A 24023-nucleotide genomic window follows, 5' to 3' on the forward strand; every position below is an offset into this window, starting at 1 on the left:
TAATGAGGAACAGGGGGTATATTTGAATTTTTATTTATCAGATTTTTAAAAACTTTTTTTTTCATTTTTTACTATATTTTGTAGACTTCTCAGGGGACGTGAACCTGCCATTGTATGATTGCTCTTACCATACACAGCAATACCACAGCATCTATAATATAAGGCGGGATGGTTGTCTCTGTCTGAAGCCTCGATAGACTGCGCATGTGTAACGCACAGTCTGGCTCCAGACAGAAGCAGGCATCCAGCCGTTACAGGTAAGAGGAGTATATGGTGCCGGAGATCGCAGTATGCGTAGACACTGAACACATACCGCGATCTCTGGCGCCATACTTACATACTTACCTGACCGGGAGGAGCGTTGCCGCGGCGCCTCTCTTCGCTGGAGACCAGGGGCGGAGTGAAGGCGTCTGACCGGCGCGTGCACATTGCGCTATCCGGCGCCATTTTACTGAAGACACATTTACAGTGTGTCTTCAGCAAAATGGTGCCGGACAGCGCGGTGCTCCGGCGCCGCACTCCTCCCCCGGCCTCCGGCAGAACAGGACGCTGCAGCGCTGGAGTACAGAGAAGAAAGGTGAGTATAACTGTTTATTGTTTTTGTATGTGTGTACAGTGTGAAAGGGATGAGGGGGCCACACAACAGGATTGTGGGGTGAGGGGACCATGCATATATCAGGATTGGGGGGTGAGGGGTACCACACATACCAGGATTGGGGGTGAGGAGTACCACGCATACCAGGATTGGGGGGTGAGGGGTACCACACATACCAGGATTGGGGGTGAGGGGTACCACACATACAGTTATATGAAAAAGTTTGGGCACCCCTATTAATCTTAAGCTTAATGTTTTATAAAAATTGGTGTTTTTGCAACAGCTATTTCAGTTTGATATATGTAATAACTGTTGGACACAGTAATGTTTCTGCCTTGAATTGAGGTTTATTGTACTAACAGAAAATGTGCAATCTGCATTCAAACAAAATTTGACTGGTGCATAAGTATGGGCACCCTTATCATTTTCTTGTTTTAAATACTCCTACCTACTTTTTACTGACTTACTAAAGCACTTTTTTTGGTTTTGTAACCTCATTGAGCTTTGAACTTCATAGCCAGGTGTATGCAATCATGAGAAAAGCTACTTAAAGTGGCCACTTGCAAGTTGTTCTCCTGTTTGAATCTCCTCTGAAGAGTGGCATCATGGGCTCCTCAAAACAACTGTCAAATGATCTGAAAACAAAGATTATTCAACATAGTTGTTCAGGGGAAGGATACAAAAAGCTGTCTCAGAGATTTAACCTGTCAGTTTCCACTGTGAGGAACATAGTAAGGAAATGGAAGAACACAGGGACAGTTCTTGTTAAGGCCAGAAGTGGCAGGCCAAGAAAAACATCAGAAAGGCAGAGAAGAAGAATGGTGAGATCAGTCAAGGACAATCCTCAGACCACCTCCAGAGAGCTGCAGCATCAACTTGCTGCAGATGGTGTCACTGTGCATCGGTCAACTATACAACGCACTTTGCACAATGAGAAGCTGTATGGGAGAGTGATGTGAAAGAAGCCGTTTCTGCAAGCAAGCCACAAACAGAGTCGGCTGAGGTATGCAAAAGCACATTTGGAGAAGCCAATTTCTTTTTGGAAGAAGGTCCTGTGGACTGATGAAACCAAGATTGAGTTGTTTGGTCATACAAAGAGGCGTTATGCATGGCGGCAAAAAAACACAGCATTCCAAGAAAAACACTTGCTACCCACAGTAAAATTTGGTGGAGGTTCCATCATGCTTTGGGGTTGTGTGGCCAATGCCGGCACCGAGAATCTTGTTAAAGTTGAGGGACGCATGGATTCCACTCAGTATCAGCAGATTCTTGACAATAACGTTCAAGAATCAGTGACAAAGTTGAAGTTACGCAGGGGATGGATCTTTCAGCAAGACAATGATCCAAAACACCGCTCCAAATCTACTCAGGCATTCATGCAGAGGAACAATTACAATGTTCTGGAATGGCCATCCCAGTCCCCAGACCTACCTGAATATCATTGAACATCTGTGGGATCATTTGAAGAGGGCTGTCCATGCTCGGCGACCATCAAACTTAACTGAACTGGAATTGTTTTGTAAAGATGAATGGTCAAAAATACCTTCATCCAGGATCCAGGAAATCATTAAAAGCTACAGGAAGTGACTAGAGGCTGTTATTTTTGCAAAAGGAGGATCTACTAAATATTAATGTCACTTTTCTGGTGAGGTGCCCATACTTATGCACCTGTCAAATTTTGTTTGAATGCAGATTGCACATTTTCTGTTAGTACAATAAACCTCAATTCAAGGCAGAAACATTACTGTGTCCAACAGTTATTACATATATCAAACTGAAATAGCTGTTGCAAAAACACCAATTTTTATAAAACATTAAGCTTAAGATTAATAGGGGTGCCCAAACTTTTTCATATAACTGTACCAGGATTGGGGGTGAGGGGTACCACGCATACCAGGATTGGGGGGTGAGGGGTACCATGCATACCGGGATTGGGGGGTGAGGGGTACCACGCATACCGGGATTGGGCGGTGAGGGGTGCCACACATACCAGGATAGGGGGGTGAGGGGTGCCACACATACCAGGATTGGGGGGGTGAGGGGTACCACGCATGCCAGGATTGGGGGGTGAGGGGTGCCACGCATACCAGGATTGGGGGGTGAGGGGTGCCACGCATACCAGGATTGGGGGGTGAGGGGTGCCACGCATACCAGGATTGGGGGGTGAGGGGTAACACGCATACCAGGATTGGGGGGTGAGGGGTATCACACATACCAGGATTGGGGGTGAGGGGTACCACGCATACCAGGATTGGGCGGTGAGGGGTGCCACACATACCAGGATTGGGGGGTGAGGGGTGCCATGCATACCAGGATTGGGGGGTGAGGGGCGCCACGCATACCAGGATTGGGGGGTGAGGGGTAACACGCATACCAGGATTGGGGGGTGAGGGGACCATGCATACCAGGATTGAGGGTGAGGGGTGCCACGCATACCAGGTTTGGGGATGAGGGGTGCCACGCATACCGGGATTGGGGATGAGGGGTGCCACGCATACCGGGATTGGGGATGAGGGGTGCCACACATACAAGGATTGGGGATGAGGGGTGCCACACATGCCGGGATTGGGGATGAGGGGTGCCACGCATGTCGGGATTGGGGATGAGGGGTGCCACGCATGCCGGGATTGGGGATGAGGGGTGCCACGCATGCCGGGATTAGGGATGAGGGGTGCCACGCATGCCGGGATTGGGGATGAGGGGTGCCATGCATACCGGGATTGGGGATGAGGGATGGAGTGCCATGCATACCGGGATGAGGGATGGGGTACCATGCATACCAGGATGAGGGATACCATACACACCAGGATAGTGATGAAGAGTGCCATACATACCAGGATAGGGATGAGGGGTGCCACGCATACCGGGATGAGGGGTGCCCAGCATAACGGGATTGGGGGTGAGGGGTGCCACGCATACCAGGATTGGGGGTGAGGGGTGCCACGCATACTGAGATTGGGGGTGAGGGGTGCCACGTTTACCAGGATTGGGGGTGAGGAGTGCCACGCATACCGGGATTGGGGGTGAGGGGTGCCACGCATACCGGGATTGGGGATGAGGGGTGCCAGGCATACCGGGATTGGGGATGAGGGGTGCCATGCATACCAGGATGAGGGATACCATACACACCAGGATAGGGATGAGGGATGGGGTACCATGCATACCAGGATGAGGGATACCATACACACCAGGATAAGGATGAGGGGTGCCACGCATACCGGGATTGGGGGTGAGGGGAGCCACACATACCGGGATTGGGGGTGAGGGGTGCCACGCATACCGGGATGAGTGGTGCCACGCATACCGGGATTGGGGGTGAGGGGTGCCACGCATACCAGGATTGGGAGTGAGGGATACGTTCCATGCATACCAGGATGAGGGATACCATACACACCAGGATAGGGATGAAGGGTGCCACGCATACCAGGATTGGGGGTGAGGGGTGCCACGCCTACCAGGATTGGGGGTGAGGGGTGCCACGCATACCACGATTGGGGGTGAGGGGTGCCACGCATACCAGGATTGGGGGTGAGGGGTGCCACGCATACCAGGATTGGGGGTGAGGGGTACCACGCATACCAGGATTGGATGGTGGGGACAGGATGGGGGCAGCACAAATACAAGGAGGGGGGCAGCACATACCAGCATGGGAGACCATATACCAATAAAAATGCTTGCCACCTGGGCGTAGAACGGGTTCAATAGCTAGTTGCTGTATATAGGAAAAATCACAGTCTCCTGTGAGTGACAGCAATTGCTGCATTGCCAACCCATTAGTGCACAGGGAGAGATCGTGTCACGAGGGGTCAATGGGATGTTAAAATGGAGCACCCTCCAGGACATGCACTGTAAATGCTGCTGTCAGAGATTAACAAGGGCATTTAAAAGGCTAACAGACCCAGTGGCCAGGGTGAAAACTGCAAGATTGTAAATTTTGCTTATATATATATATATATATATATATATATATATGTATATATATATGTATATATACAGTGCATTGTGAAAGTATTTGGCCCCCTTGAACTTTTCTACCTTTTGCCACATTTCTGGCTTCAAACATAAGGATATAAAATTCTAATTTTTTGGGGAAGAATCAACAACAAGTGGGACACAATCGTGAAGTGGAACGAAATTTATTGGATATTTTAAACTTTTTCTAACAAATTAAAAACTGAAAAGTGGGGCGTGCAATATTATTCGGCCCCTTTACTTTCAGTGCAGCAAACTCACTCCAGAAGTTCAGTGAGGATCTCTGAATGATCCAATGTTGTCCTAAATGACTGGTAATGATAAATATAATCCACCTGTGTGTAATCAAGTCTCCGTATAAATGCACCTGCTCTGTGATAGTCTCAGGGTTCTGTTTCAAGTGCAGAGAGCATCATGAAGACCAAGGAACACACCAGGGAGGTCCCAGATACTGTTGTGGCGAAGTTTAAAGCCGGATTTGGATACAAAATGTAAAGTTTTAAACATCTCAAGGAGCACTGTGCAAGCGATAATATTGAAATGGAAGGAGTATCAGACCACTGCAAATCTACCAAGACCCGGCCGTCCCTCTAAACTTTCATCTTGAACAAGGAGAAGACTGATCAGAGATGCAGCCAAAAGGCCCAAGATCATTCTGGATGAACTGCAGAGATCTACAGCTGAGGTGGGAGAGTCTGTCCATAGGACAACAATAAGTCGTACACTGCACAAATCTGGCCTTTATGGAAAAGTGGCAAGAAGAAAGCCATTTCTCAAAGATATCCATAAAAAGTCTCGTTTGAAGTTTGCCACAAGCCACCTGGGAGACACACCAAACATGTGGAATAAGGTGCTCTGGTCAGATGAAACCAAAATCGAACTTTTTGGCCACAATGCAAAACGATATGTTTGGCATAAAAGTAACACAGCTCATCACCCTCAAAACACCATCCCCACTGTCAAACATGGTGGTGGCAGCATCATGATTTGGGCCTGGTTTTCTTCAGCAGGGACAGGGAAGATGGTTAAAATTGATGGGAAGATGGACGGAGCCAAATACAGTACCATTCTGGAAGAAAACCTGTTGGAGTCTGCAAAAGACCTGTGACTGGGACGGAGATTTATCTTCCAACAAGACAATGATCCCAAACATAAAGCAAAATCTACAATGAAATGGTTCAAAAATAAACGTATCCAGGTGTTAGAATGGCCAAGTCAAAGTCCAGACCTGAATCCAATCGAGAATCTGTGGAAAGAGCTGAAAACTGCTGTTCACAAACGCCCTTCATCCAACCTCAATGAGCTTGAGCTGTTTTGCAAGGAAGAATGGGCAAGAATTTCAGCCTCTCGATGTGCAAAACTGATAGAGAGACATACCCCAAGCGACTTGCAGCTGTAATCGCAGCAAGAGGTGGCGCTACAAAGTATTAACTCAAGGGGGCCGAATCATATTGCACGCCCCCCATTTCATTTTTTATTTTTTTTAAAAAGTTTAAAATATCCAATAAATTTGGTTCCACTTCACGATTGTGTCCCACTTGTTGTTGATTCTTCCCAAAAAAATTTGAATTTTATAATGTTTGAAGCCAGAAATGTGGCAAAAAGTAGAAAAGTTCAAGGGGGCCAAATACTTTCACAATGCACTGTATATAGTGATATGAAAAAAAAATTGCACATTTTTTTTAAATTAAGGAATAGGTCATTTTCTGATGATAGCTTCCCTTTAAGCAGCCAGACCATTTTGATCAGCTGATAACTGAAGGTAAGGACTAACTTTAATGACATGTAGTAAACATTGAGAAGGCGCAGTGACTCAGGGTTTCTCTATCTTTTAAAGGTAAGTAACCAATAGAGCAGGAGTGCACAACATTTTTTAGTACAGGGGTCACATTGCCCTACTGAACTAATCCCAAGGGCTGCAATTTTTTTTAAAGGGGTAATTACATGAATAAGTCACCAGAAACATATTTGATAAGGATTTGGAGAGTTTCTTTTCAGTTTCTGCTCCAAAAAAATCAGCGTGAACACACGATAACTTAAACTACGTTTTTTGGAGCAGAAATTTGTCAAATCTTCCTCATAATCTCAAATCTCTAAGTTTTGTCACTTTTTATACAGTTATATGAAAAAGTTTGGGCACCCCTATTAATCTTAAGCTTAATGTTTTATAAAAATTGGTGTTTTTGCAACAGCTATTTCAGTTTGATATATGTAATAACTGTTGGACACAGTAATGTTTCTGCCTTGAATTGAGGTTTATTGTACTAACAGAAAATGTGCAATATATAAAACATTAACCTTAAGATTAATAGGGGTGCCCAAACTTTTTCATATAACTGTATTTTAACATAGCCATAAAACATATTATGAATTGCTACATGTGTACAAGATCACTGTCAGCAGAAGAGTGTAGCTCCAGAAACAGCAGGTGAATGCAGCGCCAGAAACACCGTCAATACATGAATGCAGCACTAGAACCACCCTCAGTACATGAATGCAGAACCAGGAAAGGAACACCAAAAATACATGAACACAGTACCAGAACCACTGCTAGTACATGAATGCAATGTCAGAAATACCTTCAGTATATGAATGCAGTGCCAGAAACACTTTCAGTATATTAATGCAGCACCAGAAACACCATCAGTACATGCATACAGCACCAAGCTTAGTACAGCGATCAGTTGTAATGTCAGGTCAGCCCCTTATACATTTGTACTGCATTAACCTACAATTCCCAGTATTTCCTTAACAATGGTAAGGAGATGCTGGGAGTTGTTGTTGCCAGCCATCTTCAGACTGAGGACCATACAGGGACCAAAGATCCCCCTCACACTGCCCTTCTCTATAATACCCCCCTCACTGCCCTTCTCCAAAATACCCCCCACACTGCCCTTCTCCAAAATATCCCCCCATATTGCCTTTCTCCAAAATATCCCTCCTCACTGCCCCTCTGTATAATATCCCCCGCACAGCCCCTCTCCATAATGTCCCCCCTACATACTGCCCCTTTCCATGTCTCCCCCAAACTGCCCCTATCAAAGTCTTCCCCTCCTCCTGGCTATACTATGCTCCTTTTCACAACCCCCCCTAATTGCCCCATAATTTATCAAATTGCTCCATAATATCCCAAATTGCCACATTATGTGCCCTCATAGTAACAACCCTCCCCTCCATCGGCTCCCTCATCTAAAATAACTTGACATTTAATCTTCAGCTCTTCCGTGGAGTGTGGCACCCCAGGGGGTCTGGTTGCCACAGTGGTAGAAATACCATGTCTGAGAGCGAGCATGGATTTTCCTGATCAGGAGCACTGTTGCATGCAACGCCTCCTGCCCCAGTTCAGGGAGGGGAGGAACCTGCCCTTAATAAACTGGATCTGGGGCGGGGTTAGGAGAGTCGAGTCGAGTCAAGTCTAGTCAGAGCAAGGAGCTCTGGAGTCAACACAGGAGCAGAGAGCCAGGGATTGGAGCTGATAGAGCTCATCCTGGCAGAAGACGCAGAGAACCGGACACCGGAGTCCGAGGCTGTGAGGATATCCACATCCAGCAGCAGAAACCACCTGGCAGGGGATTTCAGGTCCTCTGGCCATAGAAAGCCCGGAGGCTCAGTCACACGCAAGGGACCGGCACTGCCATCGAGGAGCGGAAGGTACCAAAGGCCCCAAGTCACCAGCCATACGGGTGAGCACCACACGGTACACTCAGGGACGTGGGCTACTACACGACTACAGCAAGGTAGCCAGGAAGAGTGCAGTCAGATGGGAAGGCCTACACCTCCACCTGGCCAGGGGGACTCTTGTTCGCTCACAGACTGACCAGGCCTCTAATGCTAGCCAGTACTCCCGGCAGGGCCTTCTTCATTACCAACAGAAAAGACCATGAACTGCACTCCATGGACTCTGAGTCATTTCTGCTGCGCCCATGCACCACAACCCTCACCATCTACACACGCTGCCCTGAGGCTATACTCCTCCCGTGGGGAGTTATACTACCCTCTGCTGCGCACCCAACATCAGCCTCAGCGGTCTGCTCTGCAGTGGCGGTTCTCAGTGACCGCAATCCACGGGTGGCATAGTCGGACATTTAAACATTAAAAACCAAATAAACAGATCTGCCACTGGTTTGACCACCCTGAGCCACGGGACCGGGTCGCCGCCATGGAGACTACAAACCCCCAGCATTACACAGAGACCCGGCTCCGGGTATTCCCCCACACACGGACAAGGGGGCGCGTCAACTTTGGCGTAGTCGGCAGGATTTCGTGCCGCAACCACCGGGTACTGTGTGCCTGAAGAAAGACTGTGATACTTACCGTGGTGAAGTTTCCCGCCATCCGCAGCCGTTTTCCCGCCATCTGCAGCCATTTTCCCGCCATTGGGTGCCATTTTTGGGATGCCGCGCGGGAAGAAGAGGGGCGTGGACGGCAAAAGCGCGCGAGAGCTGAAGCCCCGCCTTACGTACTGACACTGCACAAGGTCCTGGAAGGAGCCCAGCGGACGCCGACGTCACCAGCGCGCGACGCAAGGTCCTCGACCCCGACGATCGCCTGCGGAGCCGCGGCCTACGGAGAAGAAGCAACGGAAGGTAGGCCACGGTTAACTAGGGGGGGTGGAAGACACCAGGAATGGAGGGAGCTCCCACCGCCAGCGTGGCTGCTGCCGCAGTGATGCCGTTCACGATGCCGTATATCCCCGGAGCGGCATGATTACCCCAGTACTCAGGGGAGTCGCATACCCTGAGCGACTTTAAAGAAAGACTGAATAGCCTATTCAAAGTATACCCCCTGTCCGAGGAACAAAAAGTGAGCATCCTGATAGGCCAGTTAATCGGAGCAGCCCAAAGAGAAGTGAAGTCCTGGTCAGCCAGGGAAAAGGGGACTGTAAAGGAAATACTGGCCCGTCTAAAGGACACTTTTGATACCCGCACCTCAGCAGAGATCAAGCTAAAATTTTATGGGTGCAAACAGCGGGCACAAGACGGTATACGGGACTATGCTTTGAATTTGCAGGAGGCCCTGAGAGCCATTAAGCAGGCAGACCCTGACAGCATGCGGAATGAGGATAAGCTGTTGACTGAACAGTTCATTGAGGGTCTACAGTCCAGCGCCCACCGAACCCAGTTGCGTGTAATGGCCTTGCAGAACCCTGATTTGGACTTTGCGCAGTTTAAAGACAGAGCCATCCGGGTGCTCCGAGAACCGGCACCAGGTGGCGCTGTTACCCACAGGCGCCCTGCTATCACCTATCACCAGGAGGCGGCGCCCTTGTCTGCAGAGCCTGTGGGAGCTGATGCACAGGCTTTGGACAAAGCCCCGGCTGCAGACTTGCACCATCAGGTCCAAGAGCTGACCAAAAGCGTTGCTGCGCTAACCAGAACTGTGCAGTCTTTACAGGTGTCCCCTCCAGGAAAGATCCAGCTGGCTTCCAGTCCGGAGGACGTCCCTTGGCGCCGACAGAGGAGGATCCCATCGTCCAGAGGATGGCCCAGCGACTGTTACGACCAGGACGGACAACCCATCTGCCGCCGCTGCAACCAACCAGGACATATGGCAAGGTACTGTCATTTAAACGGGCCCAACCTGGGGCAGAGGGCCGACCCCCAGGCATAAGACCATCAGGCCCATCGAGCCGTACGTAGGGGGACGACTGGTCTTGCCTGTGGTGCTGGATGGCATTCCTATGAGTGCACTACTGGACACCGGGTCACAGGTAACCACCATCCCCTATGTGCTTTTTAAGCGGTACTGGAATGACTCAGATATTACCCGCTACCCAGATAACGATTTGAGCATCATCGCCAGCAATGGTCAGCCCGTGCCGCAGGTGGGATTCAAGGAGGTGACCATAAAAATTGGTAAAGTTGAACTGCCAGAGCAAGGACTGATTATTGTGGACATTGCTATTGTGGACATTTCTGCTGCGCCCATGCACCACAACCCTCACCATCTACACAAGCTGCCCTGAGGCTATACTCCTCCCGTGGGGAGTTATACTACCCTCTGCTGCGCACCCAACATCAGCCTCAGCGGTCTGCTCCACAGCGGCGGTTCTCAGTGACCGCAATCCACGGGTGGCGTAGTCGGACATTTAAACATTAAAAACCAAATAAACAGATCTGCCACTGGTTTGACCACCCTGAGCCACGGGACCGGGTCGCGGCCACGGAGACTACAAACCCCCAGCATTACACAGAGACCCGGCTCCGGGTATTCCCCCACACACGGCGCGTCACTTACCAGTGCCCGATGTCTCTTCTGCCTGTGCGGCCCCATCGTTGGCAGCAGTATGATGATGTCAGCACTGTGATGACCTCATCATGCTGCTGCACATGAGGGCCGGGGCTGACAGGCGCTCCTCTGCCCCTGTTCTGGCAACACAGTGTTCAAACGTATTCGCGTCTGAAAGATGTGAATACATTTGAATATGGGAAGAAGGAGTCTACACATTCTGGACAGTGCCTTTGGCGGGCCGAATGTTGTACAGATCTGTCCTAGAGTAAAGAAGTACCAAATATCCCAGTGGAGCCTCTGTCACATATTCTATCAGATTTGCAGCATGCAGTACTACTCTTCTTGTCAAAATGATAGTAACAGCAGAACTTTGACAGAGCACATACGTCAATGAGGGCCATCTTTAAACATACCCTCCCTTTCCTACAGTATACATACAGACTCTAGACTAGTTTCTATTTTACCTCCTCTCCTGATTGCCAGTATAGAAGGAGGATCATGATCCTAATGGTCAGTGGCAGGACACTACAGCAGAGGCAGCGCCAGGACAGACATACTGTAGCTTGGAAGGTTTTAAGGAGAGCTGTCTTCTCGAGCTAACACCTGAGTGCCCTAGTAACAAGCAACCATAGATGTACATAGAAATCATAGACACCCATAGCAAAAGTCTAAATTTGGGGGCTCTCGCCTCCCCCTCCAATTTTTTTTCAGCTGAGTATGCGGAGTCACAGCACATAAGCGCAGTCACATATATCATTGCATATCTTCCAACTTTTTAAGAAAGTTACAGGGACATGTATTGCGGCACGATAACAGAAATAGTGCACCTACTGAAGTTCCCATCTACTATGATACCCCTTTCATGCCCCCTCCCACACACAGTAAGATACAGACACAGTGAAATCCCCCACACAATTTGGTCCCACAGTACCGCCCACATGCACGGTATAATATCCACACAGTGCCCCCAACACTGTGTGATGCCCCCATAGTATGATTCCTTTACAGTGCCCCAACACAGTATGATGTCCCCACAGAGTCCCAAAACAGCAAGATGGCCTCACAGAACCGTAGTATGCACCCTCAGTGCCAGAAACACAGTATGAAGTCCCCCATTGACTCTCACACAGAATGATGCCCCCCAGTGACCCCCTCACTATATGATACCCCGCACACTATATAATACCCCACAGTTGCCAAACACATTATGAAGCCCCACAGTGCCCCCAATGCTCAGTACTGACTGACAAAGTGATGTCAATGTGCCGACGGCACTGAGACTGAGACACAGACTGAATAGTGAATCAGAGCTGACAGCTCTCAGTTCTCCCAGAATATTCAACCACATCTGCATACTGAGAGTAAAGATACTGTTGAACTTGAGACACCAGCATAGGAACGTGCTGTTCTGGGCCTTCCAATGCACGACAGTGCACACCTCATCGTGGCTGCATGTTAGAGGTGCAATGAAAATGCTTGCTGCATACTCAACCATTCTCTTTACTGAGAACCATTCCCCTGAGGTTATGCATGTCCTCCCTCGGGGATACATAGCACAGGTTGAGAACCAGTACACTAGCCAGGGTTATAGGATTGTGGACCACATTACAGTTTTCTTTTTTTTGCATTTAACCTTTCTTTATTGTACAGCGGGTACAGAAAGTATTCAGACCCCTTTACATTTTTCACTCTGTTTCATTGCAGCCATTTGGTAAATTCTAAAAAGTTCATTTTTTTCTCATTAAAGTACACTCTGCACCCCATCTTGACTGAAAAAAAAACAGAAATGTAGAAATTTTTGCAAATTTATTAAAAATGAAAAACTGAAATATCACATGGTCATAAGTATTCAGATCCTTTTCTCAGTATTGAGTAGAAGCACCCTTTTGAGCTAGTACAGCCATGAGTCTTCTTGGGAATGATGCAACAAGTTTTTCACACCTGGATTTGGGGATCCTCTGCCATTCTTCCTTGCAGATCCTCGCCAGTTCCGTCAGGTTGGATGGTGAACGTTGGTGGACAGCCATTTTCAGGTCCCTCCAGAGATGCTCAATTGGGTTTAGGTCAGGGCTCTGGCTGGGCCAGTCAAGAATGGTCACAGAGTTGTTCTGCAGCCATTCCTTTGTTATTTTAGCTGTGTGCTTAGGGTCATTTTCTTGTTGGAAGGTGAACCTTTGGCCAAGTCTGAGGTCCAGAGCACTCTGGAAGAGGTTTTCATCCAGGATATCTCTGTACTTGGCCGCATTCATGTTTCCTTCAATTGAAACCAGTCGTCCTGTCCCTGCAGCTGAAAAACACACCCATAGTATGATGCTGCCACCACCATGTTTCATTGTTGGGATTGTATTGGGCAGGTGATGAGCAGTGCCTGTTTTTCTCCACTCATACAGCTTAGAATTCTCACCAAAAAGTTCTATCTTCGTCTCATCAGACCAGAGAATCTTATTTCTCATAGCCTTCATGTGTTTTTTAGCAAACTCTATGCGGGCTTTCATATGTCTAGCACTGAGGAGAGGCTTCCGTCGGGCCACTCTGCCATAAAGGCCCGACTGGTGGAGGGCTGCAGTGATAGTTCGCTTTGTGGAACTTTCTCCCATCTCCCTACTGCACCTCTGGAGCTCAGCCACAGTGATCTTGGGGTTCTTCTTTACCTCTCTCACCAAGGCTCTTCTCCCACAATTGCTCAGTTTGGCTGGACGGTCAGATCTAGGAAGACTTCTGGTGGTCCCAAACTTCTTCCATTTAAGGATTATGGAGGCCACTGTGCTCTTAGGAATCTTGAGTAATGCAGAAATTCTTTTGTAACCTTGGCCAGATCTGTGCCTTGCCATGATTCTGTCTCTGAGCTCCTTTGGCAGTTCCTTTGAGCCCATGATTCTCATTTGGTCTGACATGCACTGTGAGCTGTGAGGTCTTATATAGACAGGTGTGTGCCTTTCCAAATCAAGTCCTATCAGTTTAGTTAAACACAGCTGGACTCCAATGAAGGAGTAGAACCATCTCAAGGAGGATCACAAGGAAATGGACAGCATGTGACTTAACATATGAGTGTCTGAGCAAAGGGTCTACATACTTATGACCATGTGATATTTCAGTTTCTATTTTTAATAAATTTGCAAAAATGTCAACATTTCTGTTTTTTTTTAGATCAAGATGAGATGCAGAGTGTACTTTAATGAGAAAAACAATGAACTTTTTAGAATTTACCCAATGGCTGCAATGGGAACTGTTAGAGCCGTTGCTGGTATACTGGGACTTACAGACACTAAGAAGAGCTATGCAGCTGCTGTTAAACAGGGACTTACAGACATTAATCTTTTTTCCCCTGAGCTGCAGTGGACTACAATTCCCAGGGACCCTTGTTTCAGTCAGATGACACAGCCTGGAATGATAGAAGGAGAGAGAGTGGATTGGATGAGGAGGGACTTGGGGGAGGGAGCTGGGCAGAAAATGAAAGTAAAAGTTCAGAGGGAAAGGAGCGTGGCAGCCTGCTGTAAAAGACGGAGCGCTGTGGATTTGTATTCCTCTACGCTACAGAGTGTTGCCCTCCCCTCTGAGATACCCGCGCTGCTGGAGAGAGCGCGGCCTTGTCACCCTGTGAAGCAAGTGACATCAAGGACTCGGAGAGTTCTGCCGGCACTCCCTCTGTATAAAGGACTGAATCCTGCCGCTCCCAGCTGGTGTCCAGGGAACCATATGACCATTTGAGACGCACTGTGAGTTCCCTTCTGAGACTTGTGGTTCTACCAGCGATATTTACAGTGAGTACACTACAACCCAGACTATTGACATTAATATTCATCTAAGTGCACCAACGGTTCTAATTTGCGCGCCAACATCCGCGGCAACTGGGCCCCAACGTTTGGACTGAGATAAAGCAAAAAAAAAGGGAAACCTGCTATGTAATATTTGCAGGGTCGGGGTAGAATTAGATTGTGATGTGTATATAACTTTTACAGAGCACCGTTACTTGTATTGTATGTTATTCCTTTAAATCCACCTAATTTCTGCTGCATAGCAATAAACCTGTTAAACAGTTTTACTCCTGTTCCGGGTGAGTGTGTTCTGAGCTGTGGCAGGGGCTTCCCGAATCAGTCCCTGGCAGAAGATAACAGTCCTTCTTCAGTCCCAGAGAGCGCTCCAATCAAGATTCGGGTGGAGGCACTGCGCCCTAGAGAGGTGAGACCCCCCCATAACACCCAGCGTACCGTGGTAGCCCTAAAGGGGTGTTACAGTGGAGGCACTGCTGAGATCCAGAACTAACACAGGAGTATTTACTATGGGGACTTTAACAGAACAAGAAGTGTATTTGTGGTGTGAAGAGATGGATGTTACAACCAAACAAAGCTTTGCAGTGAGTGGTGAGCTCTGTGATGCGTCTGATGAAGAGATACTGAAAATAGTTAACCGACTCACTGAACTTGCCCACCCTAAAGTGGTCGACCACAGGAAGGAAATGGGGGACAGTTACCCACAGCCCTGATCTCAACCGGGCAGGTCTTGAGGAAAGAATACTTCCCATCCATGGTAGCCGTGTCCCCAGAGTATGGTCGACAATGGAAGATCACTTGGCCTACTGAGTCCGAATTTGAGACCCGGCAACAGGAATCAACCACTCAGCCTAGAAAGACTAGTATATGTCCGCCCTCTACTCCACTTAGAGTCAATCCTGAAGAGACAGCGGCCCCTGCTGATGTGCTTATGACAGCTATGGAAAAATTAGTCAGTCAGTTTGCAAAGATGCAGCCAGAAGGGAACTACCGTCGTTTAAGAACTTTCTCGGGTGCCCTCCCCACCCCTGCTGGAGAAGAAGGATATGATACTTGGAGGGATGTCACTTTACAGTGCTTAGAAGAGTGGCAGTGCACTGATGCCATAAAGAAGCAGAGAGTAGTAGAAAGTTTGAAGGGTACTGCTATGGAAGTGGTGCAGGCTGCTTGGCGGAGCAAGCCACTAGCAACTTATCAAGATTATATGAGTGCTTTAGAAGATGCTTTTGGATCCCCTGAAGATGCTACTGATCTACTCTATAAACTCCGTACCACCTACCAACAACCAGATGAGAAGATGTCCGACTATCTATCCCGACTAGATAAGCTGGTTCATAGAATAGTATCTAAAGGTGGAGTCAGCCCTAAAGAAGTTGATCAGTGTCGTCTGGAACAAGTACTCAGAGGAGCTCTCACTCATGATCCAATTGCCCAGCGGATGAGGTCTTGTGATAGGGAGAAGATTCCTGGTTCTTTTCATGAGTTGCTTAAGGAAGTTCGCAAGGAGGAGGTTATTTTGGCCGCAAGAGAGAAGACATCCCCTCGGGTGACTACTGTTGCCCTGAAGCCAGCAGCCGACTGCCGAGAGACAGAACTGTTGAAAGTCATCGAGAAACAGGGGGAGCAGATTACACAATTGTTAAGTGCCCAGGCCAAGACAATACAGCGGCTACAAAGTGCTGCAGAGGTAGCTGAGAAGCAAACCCTGGCTTCAGGAAGAGAGAATGATGACCTCTGTAGAGTGGAGAGTAGGAAACCAGAAGGGTGCTTTGTCTGTGGGAGTCCAGGCTATATAGCTCGTCAGTGTCTGAAGAGGTGGAGCTCAAAGAACTCTTCACATCTTCCCCATCACCCTCAGAGGCAGTCGGGAAACGGGAAAGGGGGCCAGTAGAACCCCATACTGAGCCCCCATCAGCAACTAAGACCTACTCTACCTCCCCATCCAATAGTGCCTCATCGAAAACCTGCCTGAAGGGTTAGTGGGACCAGCCCCACATGTCCCCGCATATATCAATGGTCAACCTTGTTCAGTATTGCTGGATAGCGGATCTCAAGTGTCCATCATCTTCGAAGGATGGTATAAGAGATATTTATCCAATGTGACTCTGGAACCGTTGTCTGGACTCGTGGTGTGGGGACTGAGTGAGCACAGCTACCCCTACCGAGGATACGTGTCCGTGACACTACGATTCCCAAAGACTGTTGTTGGAGTGGATAAAGAGATACCCATCATAGTGCTAATCTGCCCGGAGGCAGAGGCAGATGAGAGACCAACACCTGTCATAGTGGGAACAAATGCCAGCATCTTCCGTACGTTAGCTCAGTGGTGTCGTGAAGTTGGGGGAGAAAATTACTCGCAGACCCTATTCATCCACCCAGTCTGTCTGGAAGCCTATGTGAGGACGGAGGAGGAGAAGAGGGAACTGCAGCCTGAAAGCTTTGACCCTTGTTTTGAAGGAAGTGAGCTGAAAGGAGAAGAGAGGGGGTTGGTCATTGATGGCATGATGATGCGGGGGGCAGCTTTCTCTTTAGGCGAATGGGACATGGGCTCGCCCAAGGAGTAGAGCATCGCATTCGGTTGAAGGATCAAACGCCTTTCCGAGAGAGATCCCGAAGATTGGCCCCTGCGGATATTGAAGATGTCAGGCACCATCTACGCAGTATGTTAGACACAGGAGTCATCATAGAGTCTAGTAGCCCCTATGCTTCCCCCATCGTGATAGCTCGGAAAAAAAATGGAGCTATTCGGATATGTGTGGATTATCGTACCTTGAACAAACGTACGGTTCCTGACCAGTACACTGTGCCCCAAATAGATGAAGCTTTGGATTGCCTGCAAGGGAGCCAATGGTTTTCTGTGTTAGATCTCCGGAGTGGCTACTATCAGATACCCATGTCAAAAGAAGATCAGGAGAAGACCGCTTTTATCTGCCCCATTGGGTTCTTCGAGTTTCAGAGACTGCCTCAAGGATTGACAGGTGCTCCGGCCACTTTTCAGAGATGTATGGACAAAGTAGTGGGGGACATGCACTTACGTGAGGTCCTGATTTATCTAGATGATCTTATTGTTTTTGGGAAGACTCTGAAAGAACACAACCAGCGGTTGTTCAAGGTGCTGGATCGGTTGAAGGAGGCTGGGTTGAAGTTGTCCCTTGACAAGTGCCGAATTTGCTAGACGACCGTGAAATATGTGGGGCACATAGTCAGCAGAGAAGGAATTTCCACCGACCCCGCCAAAGTGGAGGCTGTTGTAAACTGGCCTAAGCCCACCAAACTGAGGGAGCTTAGGTCCTTTTTAGGATTTTGTGGATATTACCGAAGATTTGTACCCCAGTACTCTCGGATTGCGAAGCCATTAACTGCCCTTACCCAGGGGTATCCCCATTCCGGGAGGACAGCCCACTCCTCAAGGTCAGGAAAGAGGGTCTACTTCCGAGTTAATGAACTTTTTGGGAAAAGATGGACACCTGTATGCGATGAGGCATTCGAGAAACTGAAGTCATGTTTGACCCAAACTCCAGTGTTGGCCTATGCAGACCCCAGTAAACCATATGTGTTACATGTAGATGCTTCTCTCGATGGACTACGAGGGATTCTCTACCAGGACCATGATGGCTGTCTGCGTCCCGTTTACTACATTAGTCAAGGATTGACTCCCAGTGAACGCAACTACGCAGCTCACAAACTGGAGTTTCTGGCTCTGGAATGGGCTGTAGTGGACACGCTGCATGACTACCTCTATGGGGTACACTTCGTGGTTCATACCGACAACAATCCATTAACCTACGTGAGAACCACAGCAAAACTGGATGCCACGGGGTACCGGTGGCTTGCCACACTCTCTTTGTACAATTTCAGCTTAAAATATCGACCAGGGATCAGTAACATTGATGCAGACACACTCTCTCGCCTCCTTAGGGAACCCTTAAATGAGGAAGAAGAAGGAGGATGGATAGAGGTCCCTGCCCCTGAGGCGAAGACTCTGTGCCATAGACATCAAACTAATGCCCTCCCTATGCAGTGCTGTGCTAAATTCTTAGGAGTATCCAATGAAGCGCTCCCGTTGTTGTACTGCCGAGTGACAAATGTGAATTCAGACTCTCTCCCTCAACTGACTCTTAATCAAGTCAGAAAGGCGCAGCAGGAGGATCGATCAGTGGGGGTAGTCCAATGGTGGGTTAAGAGGGGCTGGAGGCCTGAAAAGAGTGCATTAAGAACAGAGGAGTCTGTCCTGCTGACTCGGCATCTAGAGTCTCTAGTAGTAAGAAATGGACTACTATACCGGGAGGCAAAGTGCCAGAAGGGAGGAGTCCGCAGTCAGCTGGTGTTACCCACCCGATTTCGGAGCATGGTCATGAAGTCCCTGCATGATGACCATGGACATCTTGGCATCGAAAAGACCAAGAGTCTTGTGGCCGACCGATTTTACTGGCCTCGCATGGAAGCGGATATTGAAGAATACTGCAAATCATGCTCTCGGTGTGTGTTGAGAAAAACCTTGCCTTTGAGAACAGCCCCCCTTGTGAACATTACCAGTGATGGCCCACTTGAGCTAGTGTGCATTGATTTCCTCTCCATCGAGCCTGATGAAAGCAATGTCAGTAATGTGTTAGTGGTCACTGGCCATTTCACCCTATATGCCCAAGCCTACCCCACTAAAGATCAAAGGGCAATTACTGTGGCAAAAACACTATGGGAGAAGTTCTTCGTACATTACGGGCTGCCTGCCTGCATCCATACCGATCAAGGAAGAGATTTCGAAAGTAGACTAATCAAGGAGCTATGCGCTCTATGTGGGATCAAGAAATCCAGAACCACACCATGTCACCCCCAAGGGGACCCTCAACCTGAGAAATTCAATCATACCCTTCTGAACATGTTAGGCACGTTGGATCCCAGGAAGAAGGGACACTGGAGCAGGCATGTGAGCCAGTTGGTTCATGCCTACAATTGCACCACAAATGAGTCAACTGGATACTTTCCTTATTTCCTCATGTTTGGCAGAAAAGCCCGGCTACCAGTGGATATTAGTTTTGGGACATCCATTGACCGTTCTAATGGGAAGACCTACTTAAAATATGTGTCCCAGCTAAAAGAAGATTTGACAAAAGCTTACAGATTGGCAGAGCAGGCCTCTGGTCGGTCAGGGAAGCGCAATAAGACTCGCTACGACTGTAGAGTTCGAGAACAAGTTTTACTGCCAAGAGATAGAGTCCTTATTCAACTTCTGGGCCTTCCTGGGAAGCACAAGCTTGCTGATCGGTGGTGTCCTGACCCTTATGGGGTGATGGAGAAGCTGCCCGGTGTCCCGGCCTACAGAGTGAAGCCCGAGAAAAGGGGCGGAGCTGTCAAAACCTATCATCGACACCATCTGTTGACTGTGGGAAAAAACATCCCTTTACCCCCATTGCCAGCTCAAGGAGGTCATACAACCCTTCCGTGCAATAGGAGAAGTCGTAGGTGTCAAAAACCACCCCAGCCTGGGGTTGCCTCGGGAGGAAGTGACAGCGAGTCTGGGGATGAATGGGGACCCGACGGTCAATGGAGCTACAGGTGGACCGAGGACCCAGGCCCCATGGGCACGGACCCTGTAAACCAGACTCCTGAAGTGGAAACAAAGAAAAAGGACATTTGTCAGGAGGCGAGTGAACTCTGCCCACAATTGGGGGAAAGTTCAGAAGAGGGACATTTATTGTTCTTGAGAGACAAGAGTCTGGGGCTGAGGAGGGGGCCCCCTCAGTACACACTCGTCCCAAACGGGACAATAGGCCGCCCATGATGTTGACCTCTGATAGAATGGGACATACCACTGAGGTCCCCAGGCTGATACACCCTAATTCAAATTCTGTTTGGCCTTATTTCTCTGTATCTCCCATGTGTCCAGGAGGTGGTTTGTGTGCATGTAAATTTGGTGTTAGTCAGGATGCCTTAACCCCCATTCATGTTTCAGGTGGTGAGTCCTCATGTCGCGATGGGACACTTTCAATGGCTCACCAGGGGGAGAATGTAACACCTGCACTGGGAACTGTTAGAGCCGTTGCTGGTATACTGGGACTTACAGACACTAAGAAGAGCTATGCAGCTGCTGTTAAACAGGGACCTACAGACATTAATCGTTTTTCCCCTGAGCTGCAGTGGACTACAATTCCCAGGGACCCTTGTTTCAGTCAGATGACACAGCCTGGAAGGATAGAAGGAGAGAGAGTGGATTGGATGAGGAGGGACTTGCGGGAGGGAGCTGGGCAGAAAGTGAAAGTAAAAGTTCAGAGGGAAAGTAGCGTGGCAGCTTGCTGTGAGGGACGGAGCGGTGTGGATCTGCATTCCTCTATGCTGCCGAGTGTGGCGGCTCCCTCTGAGATACCCGCGCTGCTGGAGAAAGCGTGGCCTTGTCACCCTGTGAAGCAAGTGACATCAAGGACTCGGAGAGTTCTGCTGGCACTCCCACCATATAAAGGCCTGAATCCTGCCGCCCCCAGCTGGTGTCCAGGGAACCATACGACCGTTTGAGACGCACCGTGAGTGCCCTTCTGAGACTTGTGGTTCTACCAGCGATATTTACAGTGAGTACACTACAACCCAGACTATTGACATTAATATTCATCTAAGTGCACCAACGGTTCTAATTTGCGCGCCAACATCCGCGGCAACTGGGCCCCAACGTTTGGACTGAGTTAAAGCGAAAAAAGGGAAACCTGCTACGTAATATTTGCAGGGTCGGGGTAAAATTAGATTGTGATGTGTATATGACTTTTACAGAGCACCGTTACTTGTATTGAATGTTATTCCTTTAAATCCACCTCATTTCTGCTGCATAGCAATAAACCTGTTAAACAGTTTTACTCCAGTTCCGGGTGAGTGTGTACTGAGCTGTGGCAGGGGCTTCCCGAATCAGTCCCTGGCAGAAGATAACAGTCCTTCTGCAGTCCCAGAGAGAGCTCCAATCAAGATTCGGGTGGAGGCACTGCGCCCTAGAGAGGTGAGACCCCCCATAACACCCAGCGTACCATGGTAGCCCTAAAGGGGTGTTACATACATATGATGTATTATTACAACTGAAGAATAAAAATTATTGTGTAAATATAAGCAAATAATTCTTCATATCAGGCAGATTAGGATGCGGTAACAATCCACATAGATTCTAAAAATGTACACTAAAATGTCGGCTATTTGTAGAGTCCCTAAACAATGGGGCCCCTATGTATTTGATGTGTCTGTATTTGTAACTGTTATGATGAACCTTGGTATCTTCTTACCTCCTCATCAGATATCCCGTAGATAGAGATGCAGCTGCTTTCACTCATTGCTTGCTCCTGTTGTATAAGTTCTGCATCTCCAGATCCTCCTGGTTCTGGGTTTGAAGGATGTAAAGTTACCCAGCTCTGGATGTGTCTTGTTATAGTCATGAATGAATTCAAATGATTCTGTTAAGACAAGTAGATTTCATCTATTCAGAGTGGATTTCATTGGTTGTGTTCACTTCTATCCACACGGCTAAAGTGGGTATCTTATCTCGTGGAATTTGGTCTCCTGTATATCTTTCCATACTACACTATTTGTCAGGATTTTATGTAATAATTCTCATGATTGGTTTATTGCAGAAGAGCATTTCTACTTATCCACTGGGATATACAGTATAACACATTGTTTGGTGTCATCACTGATCTCAATGTTCTTGAAAAAGAAAATTAAAGTGGATCTGTCACCAAATTTCATAATGACCACATAATAGTGATATTAAAGTCCAGCTATTGAGTAGGAGAGTTCATAAGTCCCAGTGTACTCTGTCCACCCAGCCTAACTGACAGCTGCAGTTTGTGCTGAGTAGTCTGAGATCTCAGCAGCAGGGAGGAGGGTCTTTGAAGAGCTGTCAATCAGACTAGCTGGGTAGAGAGTAGAGTTTAAAAAAGATAAGTGGTCTGAATTTGGATATACTAGATATTTTTTTCCCAGACATATGTTGGGGTATAGTTGGTGGTCCCCCATGTGCATGAGACTGTCAGCCAATCATTCCAATATCTGTGGCTTTGGTTGATGTTAGTCTATTGTATATGGAAAGTTAAAGAATGTCTCTATCCCTGGAGGACCTGCCCTGACCTGCATTAAACAGACTGCTTTCAGTTGTATAAGATCAATCATCGTCTCCTGATTCTCTCTGTATTGTGAACTTGAGATCAAAAACAAAACTATTACCAGAATATTTTACATGCTTAGCCTGCACTTAGGTTATCCCTTACTGTTATTCCATGAGTGGCAAAACAGGACTAGAAATCCATGTTGACTTTCACAAGGGCAATGATAATATTTCCTTTCATGGAAAATATCAGCATGTATTGAAAATGCATAGTGTAGTCTAGACGTAATATGGATATACAGTAAACAGAGGAGTCTGTAAAGGTTATGAACCACACCAACATAGCAGATACTAGTGATCATTCATTCACAGGCCAATACTTAGTAAATGCTAAAAAGAAACATTCCAGTTATTACATTTAATGTATAAACATCTGATTCTGTAGATACTAGCATAATACAGTAAATAGTACTCACCAGTTTTGGATTCCAAGCAAACTTTGCACGATTTGTGAAATGTCCTAAGCCTTGTGCAGAGTGCCAAAGCAGAGCAGGGGTCTGTTAGAAAATGTGCCAGACAGTCTAATCCGAGTCAGGTGAGTAACCCTCCCTTTACTGCGGAGGAAACTACTTCTAAAGTTTTAATCATGTTTTGTTTTCGAATGTGTATTACCGTGGTGATCTTTGTATTTCTCATATAGCCCTTTGCCATTTTCTACATTATTGTGTGATTACAGGTAACTACATGTTCAGTAAAGTAGTTAGTTGTACAAACATTCATTCAACTTTAAATTGTTCTATGCATTGCTATTTACATACACACACACACATATATTGTAAGGTTGCAGCCAGACAAGTCCTGGATGGAGTGTATTTGTCACAGAGGTACCTAACCTCGGTGATGTGAAACCCAGAGAGCAGGCTCCAGGATTCATACTGCGGAGAGCTTTTTTTAATGGGCCCAGAGTTTCAGTCCGGGTTTTAGGAACGGCCACTAGAGCAGAGTGGGACTGGCCGTTCCCATAACTCCTGTTCCAGGCATTGGAATGACCTATTTACGGGAATCCAGCTGCCTCATTCACTGTTTGGGTATGGAAAGTGTAAAGACCTTACTGCGGTTCAGTCTCAGACAGACAGAAAGCCTGGACTATAGTTTATACAGGTGAGCCCGCATTATTGGACTTTATATTGCTGTTTGGACTATTTTCTGGAGGTTTATGACCTGTAATAAACCTTCCCGTTTGCCATAAAGTCTTTGTGCCTGTGTATACCTGAAGTGCAGCCAGGAAGCAAGTGAATCCCTACAATTGGTGTTCGGAGTGCAGACAGAAATTCTAGAGAAGATAGGTGATTCCTGGGTGGAAACTGTATGTCCTACATGGAGG

At 47.7% G+C, this 24023-nt stretch overlaps 1 protein-coding gene across 2 annotated transcripts in view; it reads right to left on the reverse strand.

The window, feature by feature from the left end:
- The window catches only part of MFRP (membrane frizzled-related protein), a 94414-nt gene extending 71131 nt beyond the window's left edge, over positions 1-23283 (reverse strand). The window contains exons 1-2 of one of the 2 annotated variants that reach the window (XM_073657844.1): positions 23116-23283; positions 21822-21989 (exon numbers count right to left, since the gene is read on the reverse strand). In XM_073657844.1, the coding sequence (XP_073513945.1) occupies positions 21822-21971 (150 nt within the window). In that variant the 5' untranslated portion in view covers positions 21972-21989; positions 23116-23283. The remainder of the gene's footprint in view (positions 1-21821; positions 21990-23115) is intronic. The other variant, XM_073657845.1, reaches the window with a different exon arrangement.
- Between the last annotated feature and the right edge of the window lie 740 nt (positions 23284-24023).

This window comes from Phyllobates terribilis, unplaced genomic scaffold (genome assembly GCF_046119375.1).
Source record: "Phyllobates terribilis strain yellow unplaced genomic scaffold, ASM4611937v1 Scaffold_12__6_contigs__length_324123572, whole genome shotgun sequence".
In the NCBI taxonomy this organism is placed as follows: Eukaryota; Metazoa; Chordata; class Amphibia; order Anura; family Dendrobatidae; genus Phyllobates; species Phyllobates terribilis.